This window comes from Nerophis ophidion, linkage group LG02 (assembly GCF_033978795.1).
Source record: "Nerophis ophidion isolate RoL-2023_Sa linkage group LG02, RoL_Noph_v1.0, whole genome shotgun sequence".
Lineage (NCBI taxonomy): Eukaryota > Metazoa > Chordata > Actinopteri > Syngnathiformes > Syngnathidae > Nerophis > Nerophis ophidion.
Window position 1 is genome coordinate 53353763 of NC_084612.1, and position 15513 is coordinate 53369275.

At 40.5% G+C, this 15513-nt stretch overlaps 1 protein-coding gene across 1 annotated transcript in view; it reads right to left on the bottom strand.

Annotated features, from left to right (window-relative positions):
- soat2 (sterol O-acyltransferase 2) overlaps positions 1 to 15513 on the bottom strand; it is a 63319-nt gene that overhangs the window by 32444 nt on the left and 15362 nt on the right. The window contains exons 2-9 of the mRNA XM_061874429.1: positions 15065 to 15181; positions 12939 to 12997; positions 8965 to 9083; positions 8856 to 8900; positions 8680 to 8787; positions 5292 to 5574; positions 2638 to 2713; positions 987 to 1071 (exon numbers count right to left, since the gene is read on the bottom strand). Coding sequence (XP_061730413.1) covers positions 987 to 1071; positions 2638 to 2713; positions 5292 to 5574; positions 8680 to 8787; positions 8856 to 8900; positions 8965 to 9083; positions 12939 to 12997; positions 15065 to 15143 — 854 coding nt within the window. The 5' untranslated portion in view covers positions 15144 to 15181. The remainder of the gene's footprint in view (positions 1 to 986; positions 1072 to 2637; positions 2714 to 5291; positions 5575 to 8679; positions 8788 to 8855; positions 8901 to 8964; positions 9084 to 12938; positions 12998 to 15064; positions 15182 to 15513) is intronic.

Below are 15513 nucleotides of genomic sequence, written 5' to 3' on the forward strand. Positions count from 1 at the left end.
ATGACTTGCATTGATTGGAATCAGACAGTAGTGCTGATAACGTCCACGTTTTCAAATGGAGGAGAAAAAAAGTTCCTCCTTTCTGTCTAATACCACATGAAAGTCATTGGTTTTTGGCATCTTATCTGTCCAGCTTCCATATTCGTTTTTATACACGTTACAAGAAATACATTGGCGGCAAACTCCGTAGCTTGCTGGCTTGTTTGCGCTGGCTTTCGGAGACTCTTATTTTGTTAGCGCAGGCGCGATGGAGCAACCCTTTTATTGTGAAGACAGGAACTGCGCAATCAGTCTTTAGGCTTTTGACAGTAAGTACGGTTGAAATAAAAAAAGTGTCTTTTTTCCTTTACACTTTTGATTGATTGATTGAAACTTTTATTAGTAGATTGCACAGCACAGTACATATTCCATACAATTGACCACTAAATGGTAACACCCCAATAAGTTTTTCAACTTGTTTAAGTCGGGTTCCACGTGTGACGGTCATGTGACCGCCTGGCTCTGTTTGATTGGTCCAACGTCACCAGTGACTGCATGTGATTGGTGAATCGCAGGCATGCGTGGATCCTACTTTGAAGGTCTGTCTGACAAACCAAAAAAACCATTAACAGATCGATTAAAATCTGTAGCGAGTAGCGAGCTGAATGTAGATAAATGGAGCGGAGTAAAAGTAGCGTTTCTTCTCAATAAATATACTCAAGTAAAAGTAAAAGTATGTTTCATAAAAACTACTCTTAAAAGTACAATTTGGCCCAAAAGTTACTCAAGTAGATGTAACGGAGTAAATGTAGCGCGTTACTAGCCACCTCTGATTATAAGACAAAGTCCTACTACTAGCAGTGTTTTACATCAGCTTGGTGTGTGATAGAAGGTTTGCACGTGTTTTAGTACATACAAACCTTTAGATGACCAGGCCCTTAGTGAGACTCTTGACTCACATTTTTGCTTCAAATAAATTGAGGTTGCGCAAGAAGAGGTTTCCTTACCTGGGATACGATTCTCTGTAGATGAGCGTCGGACAGAAGAGGAAGTAGAGATAACTGGAGCGTGTTGGGAACCTGACATTCTCTCCTAAAAAAACAATGAAACCATTAAACTCTATTAAAGTATTCTACTGTTAAAAAAAACAACAACCTTTGTTACCATTTGTGAACGATACACTATATTGCCAAAAGTATTTGGCTATCCATCCAAATGATAACGATCAGGTGTCTTAATCACTTATCCCCCTTGGCCATAGGTGTATAAAATCAAGCACTTAGGCATGGAGACTATTTCTACAAACATTTGTGAAAGAATGGGCCGCTCTCAGTGATTTCCAGCATGGAACTGTCGTAGGATGCCACCTGTGAAACAAATCCAGTCGTGAAATTTCCTCACTCCTAAATATTTCAAGGTCAACTGTCGGCTGAATCATAAGAAAATGGAAGAATTTGGGAACAACAGCAACTCAGCCACCGAGTAGTAGGCTACGTAAACTGACATAGAGGGGTCAACATAGTGCAAATACTTTCTGCAGAGTCAGTTGCTACAGTACAGAGCTCCAAACTTCATGTGACCTTCCAATTAGCCCACATACAGTATGCAGAGAGCTTCATGAAATGGGTTTCCACGGCCGAGCAGCTGCATCTAAGCCACACATCACCAAGTCGGATGCAAAGCGTGGGATGCAGTGGTGTAAAGCTCGTCGCGACTGGACTCTAGAGCAGTGGAGACGCCTTCTTTGCACTGATAAATCACACTTTTCCATCTGGTAATCTGATGGACCAGTCTGGGTTTGGAGGTTGCCAGGAGAATGCTACATTTTGGACTGCATTGTGACAAGTGTGAAATTTGGTGGAGTAAATATGCTGTGGGGTTGTTTTTAAGGAGTTGGATCTGGCCTCTTAGTTCCAGTGAAAGGAACTTTGAATGCTCCTGTTGAACAAATCCATGCACCCAACCTTTTGGGAACAGTTTGGAGCTGGCTCCTTCCTCTTCCAACATGACTGTGCACCAGTGCACAAAGCACGGTCCATAAAGACATGGATGACAGAGTCTGGTGTGGATGAACTTGACTGGCCTGCACAGAGTCCTGACCTGAACCCGATAGAACACCTTTGAGATGAATTAGAACTGAGACTGAGAGCCAAGCCTTCTCGACCAACATCAGTGTGTGACCTTCACCAATGCGCTTTTGGAAGTATGGTGGAAAATTGCGATAAACACACTCTGCAACCTTGTGGACAGCCTTCCTAGAAGAGTTGAAGCTATAATAGCTGCAAAAGGTGGATCCACATCATATTGAACCCTATGGGTAAGGAATGGGATGGCACTTCTAGTTCAAATGTGAGTCAAGGCAGGTGGCCAAATATTTTTGGCAATATAGTGTATCACCCCAAATCGTTTGCTTTCGTCATCAAAACAAGCGAGCAGATATGACAAAAATATTTTTTACAGACCTTTGTGTTTAAAAAAAAAATCATGATACAAAGCTGCTGGTTATAATTATGACAACTTCAATGTTTTATGGTAATGACATTGTTGGCGATATACTTATTATAATGTACCACTAGCAAGGATTAGTGATGCTCATGTGGTATTAACAATGTGGAATAGTTGTTGTCGGTCTTAGGAATACATGAACTACTGTAGTACCTTCTTTGGGCGCGGCCTTCATGATGACAGGGACGGACTCCCTCACGAATGAGTAGCTCTTCATCAGGAATCGAATCTGGAGATGATGATATTAATTTGCAGATAGATATGAATAAGAAGATATTGAGTAACGTCTTAGTCACTTTATGACACATGTCGACCTGACATGTTTCAGTGCTATCACTAAAATGTAATCGCTGGGTTATCAAAGACTAAGTGCCCTTAAGCCACATGTAGGCCTACTAAACCTTAAAGTTCCCCTCTGATGTAGGCTTGTCTCTATACCAATGTTTTGGTACCGGTACCAAAATGTATTTCGATATTTTTTGATACTTTTCTAAATAAAGGGTACTGCAAAAAAATGTGTTATTGTCTTTATTTGAACGGAAAATCTTAAAGGCCTACTGAAATGAGATTTTCTTATTCAAACGGGAATAGCAGGTCCATTCTATGTGTCGTACTTGATCATTTCGCAATATTGCCATATTTTTGCTGAAAGGATTTAGTAGAGAACATTGACGATAAAGTTTGCAACTTTTGGTCGCTAATAAAAAAGCCTTGCCTGTACCGGAAGTAACAGACAATGTGCGCGTGACGTCACGGGTTGTGGAGCTCCTCACATCCTCACATTGTCTATAATCATAGCCACCAGCAGCAAGAGCGATTTGGACCAAGAAAGCGACAATTTCCCCATTAATTTGAGCGAGGGTGAAATATTCGTGGATGAAGAAAGTGAAAGTGAAGCACAAAAAAAAAAGAAAAGGCGAAGGCTCCAGGCGGCGGCAGTGGGACCATTTCAGATGTAATTAGACACATTTACTAGGATAATTCTGGAAGATCCCTTATCTGCTTATTGTTTTAATAGTGTTTTAGTGAGATTGTAAAGTAATACCTGAAAGTCGGATGGCTGCAGTGAACGCCAGAGTCTCTCAGAGAAGCCAATGGAGGAGCCAAGATCACAGCTGCCTTTTTGAACTGCAGGAGGAGGTCGCATAATCCACTGAAGTCTCCAGTAAGAGCCGACTTAATATCACACTTTTCCCATCCAAAAACTTGCTGGTTGACGTTGAGAAACTGTTCGCTTGACCGCTCTGTGTTAAAGCTTCACAACAAAGAAACACCGGCTGTGTTTCGGTGCTAAAGGCAGCTGCAATCCACCGCTTTCCACCAATAGCATTATTTATTATAGTCTTCATTATTAATTGAACAAATTGCAAAAGATTCAGCAACACAGATGTCCAAATTACTGTGTAATCATGCGATGAAAAGAGACTACCTTTAGCCGTGTGTGGTGCTGGGCTAATATGTCCCCTCCAACCCGAGACGTCACAAACACGCGTCATCATTCCGTGACGTTTTCAACAAGAAACTCTGCAGGAAATTTAAAATTGCAATTTAGTAAACTAAAAAGGCCGTATTGGCATGTGTTCCAATGTTAAGATTTCATCATTGATATATAAACTGTCAGACTGTATGGTCGGTAGTAGTGGGTTTCAGTAGGCCTTTAAGGTACATGAAACATACTGTATGTTTATCATTGTAATTTAGTCCTTAAATAAAATAGTGAACATACTAGACAACTTGTCTTTTAGTAGTAAGTAAACAAACAAAGACTCCTAATTAGTCTGATGACGTATGCAGTAACATATTGTGTCAAGATTAATACCGTATTCATTTTCATTTATATCTGTTCTGTATACAATTGTAACTGTATACCTGCTCTTGGACGGTTGTACTGAAAATGTATCTTGTTGTATTTTTTTAAGCGCAATGATAATAAAGCACTGCTGGAGCTCGGCAGAGTAACTGCCCAAACCTAATTTAGGTTTGGGTTGGTCATTAAGGGGTGATGGTTGGTCCTGTAGCCCAGTGTTTTTTAACTTTTTTTGAGCCAAGGCACATTTTTTGTCATAGAAAAAATACGGAGGCACATCACTAGCAGAAAACATAAAAACAATTAATGTTCTCGCTAATGTTGGATATTAATTCAAACCATAACCAACCATGCTTCTCTATGGCACTTGTCTCAAAGTAGGTGTACTGTCACCACCTGTCACATCACACCCTGACTTATTTGGACTTTTTTGTTTTTTCCTGTGTGTAGTGTATTACTTTTTGTCTTGCGCTCCTATTTTGTTGTTGATTCTCATGTCATGTACGTATGTACTCTGTGGACGCCATCTGCTACTCCACACACTGTAAGTCTTTGCTGTCGTCCAGCATTCTGTTTTTGTTTACGTTGCAGCCAGTTCACATTTAGTTTTGTTTTGCGTAGCCAATGCCTTTTCTTAGGGGCACTTGCCTTTTGTTTATATTTGGTTTAAGCATTAGATACCTTTTTACCTGCCCGCTGCTTCCCGCATATTGTGATCAAGACAAACCATGTTCCCGACATCTACAAACCAGTTAGCTGCCTGCTGCCAACTACAGATATGCTAAGCTCTAGACAGTACAGACACTCAACAGTGCCACATTATTTGCGGATTATAATTACTGGTTTGCAAAAAATATTTTTAACCCAATTAGGTGAAATTACATCATTTCTTACGGCACACCAGACTGTATCTCACGGTACACAGTGGTTGAAAAACACTGCTGTAGCCAAACAGAGCACTAAATAACTTTGTCTTTAGAAAATAAACTCTTTCATTCACCTGCTCCAGTATAACAATGAAACGTGAGGCTGGTGGCAGCTGGTGGTCTACCACCATGTAGATGGGGAACAGTCCCAGAACGGAGGTCTGGAGAGCAGCCAGAACCAGACCTGTCCCTAAAGACAGCCCCAGCTTGGAGGTGGAGCGGTGGTAAGAAGCTCCCCAAAAGAGTATGGCTTGGTATGGGAGGAGCAGGGTGTAGGCAAACATCAGCGCCCACACCCAGGTGACTGTTGCCAGCTTCCCGAAGGCATAGAAGAGCAGGTCAAATTCCAGAACCAACCTAGAACCAAAAGTGTCAAAAGTGAGAGGAAGCTACTTCCGAAAGGACTTAAGTCATCGTGTGAGTCATGGTATGTTTGTGTCGCCATTCCACTGAATCTGTGCCATCTGTGTCCCTGGGAAATAAAATGTACACATGCAAAAAACATATTTACTCTTATTACCTAAAGTGTCTTTAATCTAACTGCACATTCAGTAAGTAGCACTTAAACAGTAAAACAATTCAGTACCTGTGCCTGTCTTCTAAAGCAGAGTTTTTCAACCTTTTTTGAGCCAAGACACATTTTTTTTGATGAAAAAATGTGTAGGCACACCACCAGCAGAAAACATTAAACAATGAAACTCAGCAGCCAATATTGACAGTAAAAAGTCGTTGTCGCAATTGTTGGGTATGACTTTAAAGCATAACCAACCATGCTTCTCTATAGCTCTTGTCTCAAAGTAGGTGTACTCTCACCAGCTGTCACATCACACCCTGACGTATTTGGCCTTTTTTTTTTGCTGTTTTCCTGTGTGTAGTGTTTTAGTTCTTTTCTTGTGCTCCTATTTTGGTGGCATTTTATATTTTGGTGTTTTGTTGGTATTTTCCTGTAGCAGTTTCATGTCTTTCTTCCCCACACCTGCTTTGTTTTTAGCGATCCAGAATATTTAGGTTGTTTTTTATCCTTCTTTGTGTGGACATTGTTGATTGTCATGTTATGCTCGGATGTACTTTTTGGACGACGTTTGCTGCTCCACACGCTGTAAGTCTTTGCTGTCGTCCAACATTCTGTTTTTGTTTACTTTGCAGCAAGTTCAGTTTTAGTTTGGTTCTACATAGCCTTCCCTAAGCGTCAATGCCTTTTCTTAGCAACACTCACCTTTTGTTTATTTTTGATTTAAGCATTAGACACCTTTTTACCAGCTGTTGTCTGCATATTGTGATCACGACAAACCATCGTTGTTGCTCCTGACATCTACAAAGCAATTAGCTACCGGCTGCCGCCTACTGATATGGAGAAGTATAACATGGTTACTCTGCCAAGCTCCAGACAGCACAGAGACTCAACAACAACACATTATTTGCGGATTATAATTTCTGGTTTGCAAAAAACATTTTTAACCAAATTAAGTGAAATTACATAATCTCCCATGGCACAACAGACTATATCTCATGGCACAATGGTTGAAAAACACTGCTCTAAAGTAGTGGACTTTACCACGACATAACAGTGAAATACCATTTAAATCAGTCTGTAATGTTATGTATATTTTTTTTACATATTTTTGTTTATTATTAAAACCAACTAAATGCTGTTTATATTCTTTAAAAAGAAAAAAATAATTATAATAATTTATTTAAAATTTGTACTTAGGATTTCACATTTGAATGTCTCAATTCCCGGTACCTGGAAATCAATACCGGTACTCAATGGTATACATTTTTGGTACTTTTTTGTGTATTCAAATGACTTAATAAATGTTAATCATTTTTTAATTTAACATTTAACAGTGCGCTGATAATGATAACTACGCTTTTCTTATACTTCGGTGTCTCATTTGCAAGTACCATACTTACCATATGTATCAGACTTTGCATGCACTTGCAATTCCAAGATGTAAGATGGCAGTAGTGCGCAGACTACGCAGTTAGCTAGTTGTCTTAACCATTAAGCTAAATATTTTGTTGCGCCCTACAAAGTGTGTATTCTGTAAGTACCATATTTATTACACACCAGCTGTTTGATTGTAACGTGCATCTTAGTTGTAGTTTTCATCAACAAATTTGGAGTTGTTCAAACCGCCTTGTAAAATTGGTAATGCCAATAGGTAGCATGTCTGCGGCAAATCAGATATAAATCAGCATCGAGCCAGTGCATTTTGAAATGTGGAGGTTCACTGTACTTTGGAGTGTTTTCTATCAGGCATACTTGATTTGTTAGCATTACCCGGAGGCAGAGATTGGATTAGTACCGTGGTTAATTACGTCATTTATTATCTTACAGGATTGGAAGTAGCATGTGTTTGCATTTGGTCACACTATCCTTTAAAAGCATTCTGCTACTAAGGTCAAAGTGCACGTGTCCATCCACGGCGCTGCAGGGAGTTCCCAGGAAAGAAACATTTGGTAGAAGTTCCACACATAGGAATGTTGGATAGGGGTCGGATGTCATCCAACCCAAATCGTTCACAAGTTGATTATTCATGTAAATAAACTGAGAGGTATGCAGGCTGTCTGGCATCAAGATTAGACCAACGAGGAGAGGGGGTCTTCAAGAAATGGTATTTAAACACAGTGTGTTGACAGAACAGCAGAATGAAGAGATGTGGCACACTTTTTCTCCTAGAGCTACAGTTCTAGTCTGCAGTTCGCTGAAACAAATAAAGGTTTTTGTTCAACGATTCCTCTTGGCGTCTCCTTGGCTCATCACCCATCACACCACCATCAAATATACAACAGTAGTCCCTGAGTGCTTGTTTGCCCGCCAAGTGTTGACTGATTCTGGAACAGGACATGACATCACAAGTAACAAAGGTATCAAAATATGGCACCGTTTGATTTTCCGTGAATTTGTACCCGATAGTAAAGACCGAAAATTGGTCGGTGCCTGTAAAAGTACTGAATTCGGTATGCATCATTACGTCCTGGTAGCTTGGCTAACTTTGGCTAACATTTTTACGACGCAGTTGTTTTTAGGGTGTGTAGGTGTTTTTGGCATTGCAGTTATTTTTCTTTCACATTTGTTTTTGGTCCTGCATTGTTTAAATGATTGCAGCATTTTTTATTTTGCAGCACATTCCCATCGCTTGCATGTTGTTTTGTATTTGTGTTTGTTTGTTTCAACATTTACGCCCGTTTGCCACTGTTGGCAACCATATGCCTCTCAGCGCAATCTTTTTCACCCCTAGTAATGTTCCCACATCAACACGGATGAATATCTGAGGGTGGATGGATCCAACATGGCTGATGTAAGCAAAGCTTCAATCGACAAACTTTAATAACGTACTGTTTCATACAGATAGATTATCTTATTTGGCTGGCTGAGAAGATGCAAAGTCCTGAAAATATATTTTTGCTTCTGGGCGTGTTTTTTTTTTTTCATTTTAAAAGATAGTCTACACTGACCTGCCCTGATCGATGTAGTCCACAGCCAAGGTGCTCAGACAGAAGATGAGCAGCACGGCAACAAACATGTGGTAAATGGTCCTGATGTGGCTGATCTCAAACAGCTCACTGAGGAATAAAGATGTACATCATGAATCAACATATTAAAGGACCTGTGATGTTGCAAACATACGTACTCCAGCAGCGATGCTCGCTCAGTGAACACTTTGCCATCGTCCATCCTTTAAAAGATAGTTTTGAAAGGAAATAAACAAGCCTCTTCATCATTGATGCACGGCAGCTTACCTGGATGAACTCTTTTTCTTTCCATTAGTAACCACTGCACAGGCAGGTTCAGTCAGAGCGTTGTCTAGAATGTCACTCAGCTGATCCTGGACCTGCCGCAGGATCTTCTGCTTCACTCTCTGCAAGAACATGCAGGACATACAGAATGATGTTAATATGTCCCACCAATATGCAGTCCAACGCTTTGCGTATGTGCAACATGTTTATGCAAGGAACTTAATCAACATAGCAACACACATTTGAACCCCTTTATTTATCCCAATGAGCAGCACAAGAACTACAATGGGTACAAGATGATTGAAATAAAATAGGCCATGGCAGGGGTGTCTAAACTTTTCCACTGAGAACTGCTAACTGAAAAATGAAAGCAGTGTATTTTGATATTTTTCTCTTTTAAAACCAATACAATATTAATTGTAACCATTAGGGCTCCCTCAATTGTGGGGAACATCAAAGGTCCCAACGACCCCAAAGGGTCTCAGTCAAAGTGTTAAAAACAAGTCATTCATATTACATATATATCCATCCATCCATTTTCTACCGCTTATTCCCTTTTGGGGTCGCGGGGGGCGCTGGCGCCTATCTCAGCTACAATCGGGCGGAAGGCGGGGTACACCCTGGACAAGTCGCCACCTCGTCGCAGGGCCAACACAGATAGACACACAACATTCACACACACATTCACACACTAGGGCCAATTTAGTGTTGCCAATCAACCTATCCCCAGGTGCATGTCTTTGGAAGTGGGAGGAAGCCGGAGTACCCGGAGGGAACCCACGCATTCACGGGGAGAACATGCAAACTCCACACAGAAAGATCCCGAGCCTGGATTTGAACCCAGGACTGCAGGACCTTCGTATTGTGACATATATATATATATATATATATATATACATATATATATATATATATATATATGTCTTGATTGGATTATCCAGAGAATAGTGCTCGATACCGTGGTAGAGCGCAATATGTAGGTGTGGGAAAAAATCACAAGACTACTTCATCTCTACAGAACTGTTTCATCTCCTGATGATTGAGGGAACCCCTCATGAAAGAGTTCTGTAGAGATGAAGTAGTCTTGTGATTTTTTCCCACACCAACATATATATAGCATGGGGGTGGTATATATATATATATATATATATATATATATATATATATATATATATATATTCATCCATTTTCTACCTTCGGGGTCGTGGGGGGCGCCGGAGCCTATCTCAGCTACAATCGGGTGGAAGGCGGAGTACATCCCGGACAAGTTGCTACGTCATCGCAGGGCCAACACAGATAGACAGACAACATTCACACTCACATTCACACACTAGGGCTAATTTAGTGTTGCTAATCAACCTATCCTCACGTGCATGTCTTGGAAAGTTGGAGGAAGCCGGAGTACCCGGAGGGAACCCACGCAGTCACGGGGAGGACATGCGAACTCCACACAGAAAGATCCGAGCCTGGGATTGAACCCAGGACTACTCAGGGCCTTCATATTGTGAGGCAGATGCACTAACCCCTCTTTCACCGTGCTATTTACTTTAATTTTATGAGTATCTAAAGGTCAACTTCAGATCTATCCATTGACATAAAGTACATATATATTTATATACCTTGTTATGTGTTATGCCGTTTTTATGGCAAAATCACTAAATATACAATATCTTCCGCGGAAAAATATTTAAAGTGAAAATTTGATTTCAAGTAATTGGAGCCTTAAATAGGTAAATCATTCAAATGACATCACGTGGACATAGAAAATACTCTCTCGAGGATTGTTCTGTGGTCAGATGAAACAAAAATTTAGCTGATTGGCCACAATATTGGAGGAGGAAAGGTGAGGCCTTTAATCCCAGGAAAACCATCCCTACCGTCAAGCATGGGGGTGGTAGTTCTATGCTCTGGGCCTGTTTCTCTGCTAATGGAACTGGTGCTTTACAGAGAGTAAATAGGATAATGAAAAAGTTCAGGTTAAAGTGCCAATGATTGTCACACAAACACTAGGTGTGGCAAAATTTTTTTTTGCATTTGACCCATCACCCTTGATTACCCCCTGGGAGGTGAATGGAGCAGTGGGCAGAAGCAGTGGGCAGAAGCAGTGGGCAGCAGCGGTGGGCAGCAGCGGTGGGCAGCAGCGGTGGCCGCACCGGGAATAACTGCTAGTGATTCAACCCCCAATTCTAATCCTTGATGCTGAGTGCCAAGCAGGGAGGTAATGGCTCCCATTTTTATAGAGGAGGATTACCTCCAAAAATGGGACCCATTGCCTCTCTGCTTGGCACTCAGCATCAAGGGTTGGAATTGGGGGTTAATTCACCATAAATGATTCCCGGGCGCTGCACCGCTGCTGCCCACTGCTCCCCTCACTTCCCAGGGGGTGATCAAGGGGATAGGTCAAATGCAGAGGACACATTTCACCACACCTAGTGTGTGTGCGACAATCATTGGTACTTTAACTTTAACTTAAATTCTGACCTTAAGTCTTCAACTATACAAAGTATTACAATTGTTGAAATCTGCTCTTTTGCATGTTATACTAGTTACTATGGTAATCTAAGTAACAGCAGCGCAGACGAGGCACCAAACACTGTGAGTGGGGAGCGTTTCCACAGAGCGTTTCCAGAGCGGCCAGTCTGAAATACAGATGTCAGGGACAGACGCAGAAGGAGATTTTTACAACAAAGTTCTAAAGTTTAGCGATATATCAGATAGTAAGTAGGGTTTTTCTTACCCTTCGCATTCATATTTCGCTCTGTTTGTTGGGTTTCGCTTGCTTGTAAAATATGTTGATCGAGTGGGGGTGTAACGTTCATACGTTGGCAATATTCAGTGTTTCATCGCTCATAGTTAATATTGTAACTCCCCATTTCTTTATTTTTATTCAGTAAAAAAATATAAAATGTTATTCTGTTTGAGGCTGTCTGTCATAACATTTTTAGCATTCAATCAGACATTATTGTGAGGTTTTATATTAGTTTTCCTAAAAATAGATATACCGTACCCCAGACACATTTTTTCTCTAAATTTGTCCCCTCGAGTAGAAATAATTGCCCAAACCTGCTATAGGCATACCTTGGGAAAATGCCTCCTTTTTAGTTTTGGGCGTACATGAGGCTGCAAAGCATGCTCTACTTATTTTCCCCAGTATAAGCAGGGTGCAGCTGAGATAGGTTCCAGCATCCCCCGTGATCCCCCAAAAAGGGACAAGTGGTATAAAAATGGATGGAAGGATAACCATTGCTAGAGTTGGTTGTAGTTGCTTTGAGTCTTTGTTTTCTGATAGTACTGACAATCACCATATGTTTGTTGTGATATTGTACGCAGGCATGACATATTTCTTCCTGAAAATAGCCTGATTTCTGCGTAAAATGTGTTGGCTAGAGCAGTGTTTTTCAACCAGTGTGCCAGAACACACTTGTGTGCCGTGAGATATTGTCTGGTGCATGTGCCATGCAAAATTATGCGATTTTGACTAATTGTTCTGAAAAAATATTTTTTTGTAAACCAATAATTATAACCCGCAAATAATGTGCCGTTATAGTGTGTCGATGCTGTCTCGAGATCAGCAGAGTAACTGTGTAATACTCCTCCATATCAGTAGGTGGCAGCAGATTTGTGAGTCTGCTTTGAGACAAGATAATTATTGATACATGGAGGATTATGGTTTGAAGTCATATCCAACAATTGTGTCAGGGATTTGATGAGAAGGACTTTATATCGGCAATATAGCCTATTGATTTTCATTTTTAACATTTTCTGCTGGTGGTGTGCCCCTGGATATTTTCGATGAAAAAAATGTGCCTTGGCTCAAAAAAAGGTTGAAAAACACTGAACTAGCCAACGGTGTTCTTGTTATATTTTTGCTTTGAAAAATGTCCATGCGAGCAAGTTACACACAGCCCCTTTAATAGGCTGGAATGGATTATGAACAAAAAAATAAACAAGTGATCTTGTAAAATCCAGTGTGTTACCTTTGCATGTTTGTTCCACTGTGCCACGTCTTCCACCTGCACATCATCTCCAGTGCCCACTGTGAAGAGACCATGCTGGGTGATAATAAAATGTCATTGCGTTTATCTACACTCGCAAGCACTTGCTAGAGCCTCCAGGATTTAGACACAACTTCACAATTGTGTCCAATCCCCACATGTTTCGGACAGTCATTTTTGACAATTCAGTTTGTCCCTGGGCAAGCGCTCAATTGTGCACATTGTGGCTCCAGTCTAAATATTTCTGTTCTATAAAGTTCTAGAAATTCTGATTGTCTGTGAGGCCGTGAATGTATCCTGACTGGTGATTGGATCAGCCCAATGAATGTACGATGAAGACGTCGGCTTCTTGAGTGTGCCACACCCACGGTAAGCTATCCATTAGTGATGGGTCAATGACGCCTTAGTGCAGGGATGCTCACGCTTTTTCTGCAGGTGAGCAACTTTTCAAATGACCAAGTCGAGGTGATCTACAGACGCAAAGTGTACATGTCATGGCTGTCTTGAGTTTCCAATCATTTCTACAACTCAAATTTTTTGTGATAGAAGGATTGGAGCACATACTTATTGGTCACAAAAAACATTCATGAATTTTGCTTCTTTTATGAATTTTTATGGGTCCACTGAACATGTGTCAAAAGTATACATACAGCAATGTTAATATTTGCTTACATGTCCCTTGGCAAGTTTCACTGCAATAAGGCGCTTTTGGTAGCCATCCACCAGCTTCTGCTTGAATTTTTGACCAATTCTCTTGACAAAATTGGTGTAGTTCAGCTAAATGTGTTGCTTTCCTGACATGGACTTGTTTCTTCGGCATTATCCACACGTTTAAGTCAGGACTTTGGGAAGGCCAATACCCAATACCTAACATATTGCTGCGCATTGTGGCCAAACGACTACATTTTTGTTTCATCTGATCACAGAACTTTCTTGTAAAAGGTATTATCTTTATCCATGTGATGTCAGATGAAACAAAAATTAAGGTGTTTGGTCACAATACCCAGCAATATGTTTGGAGGGGAAAAGGTGAGGCTTTTAATCCCACTGTCAAGTATGGTGGTGGTAGTATTATGCTCTGGGCCTGTTTTGCTGCCAATAGAACTGGTGCTTTAAAAGGGACAATGAAAAAGGAGGATTACCTCTAAATACTACAGGACAAGCTAAAATCATCAGCCTGGAGGTTGGGTCTTGGGCGCAGTTGGGTGTTCCAACAGGACAATGACCCCAAACACAGGTCAAAAGTGGTAAAGGAATGGCTAAATCAGGCTATAATGAAGGTTTTAGAATGGCTTTCCCAAAGTCTTGACTTAAACGTGTGGACAATGCTGAAGAAACAAGTCCATGTCAGAAAAGCAACACATTTTGCTGAACTGCACCGATATTGTGGTCCAAAATTCAAGCAGAAGCTTGTGGATGGCTACCAAAAGCTCCTTATTGCAGTGAAACTTGCCAAGGGACATGTAAGCAAATATCAACATTGCCGTATGTATACTTTTGACCCAGCAGATTTGCTCACATTTTCAGTAGACGCATAATAAATTCATAAAAGAAGCAAACTTCATGAATGTTTTTTGTGACGAACAAGGAAACTCAAAACAGCCATGACATTATGTTCTTTACAAGTGAATGCACACTTTGATAGGGACTGTACCTGATAAATAAATACATATGCAGTATATAATAAATATATAATTTGTATATATAAAAAGTCTGCAAAATCCTTTAGGGACTGACCTGTGTAGATTCGTGGTACCCAATATACCATGACTATATTCTACTTTGAATGGTCTCAATAAAAGGCAACAATAATAAAACAAATATAAATATGCACTACTCACAAAAAGTTAGAGATGCTTCTGTTAATTTTTAATCTTTGCTTTCCATTTCTTTGTTAGAGAACAGGAAGTTGTGTGAAAAGTCGTAAAACATTGTAAGTTGGACAGAGTGTACAGAAGATGAACTTCCTGTAAAGGTCAACATTGCATTTTAGTTTCATCTCTAAAATGGCACCCGGAAGTTGAACATCTCGACTTTTTTGTGAGCGCTAGTGTGTTTATTATCCCAGGTGGAAATGTTTAGCAGACAACAAAAAATGTTTCTCATACCAAGACTGGAGGTGTCACTCGCTGTAAAGGCTGTGATGCTCCTGTGTTTTAGTCCATTAGGTGGCTGGGCAGTCGCCATGACGACCACACTGATGACCAGGCCTTCAGTTGTGAATTCTGTCCAAATAAAAGCATATATATTTATAAGTCACTCTCATCTGTGGTATGTGCTCCCTCTAGTGGTACGCCAAAGAGTTCCATTCATCCAATTTCTACCGCTTTTCCCTCTTTGGGTCGCTGGAGCCTATCCTAGCTGCATTCATACCAAAGATTTGATTCAGTATTTGGTTGTTTGGTTGGGTGAAGTTTATTTCGAACATGTGTACAGCTTAAACAGGATACATCACATATTTGACATATTTTCATTCCTCCTTACATGTCCAAAACGTTTTCAAGTACTGTTGTTTTTCTTTTCCCATATTCAAACAGTGTAAGGTTTCAAACTGTTT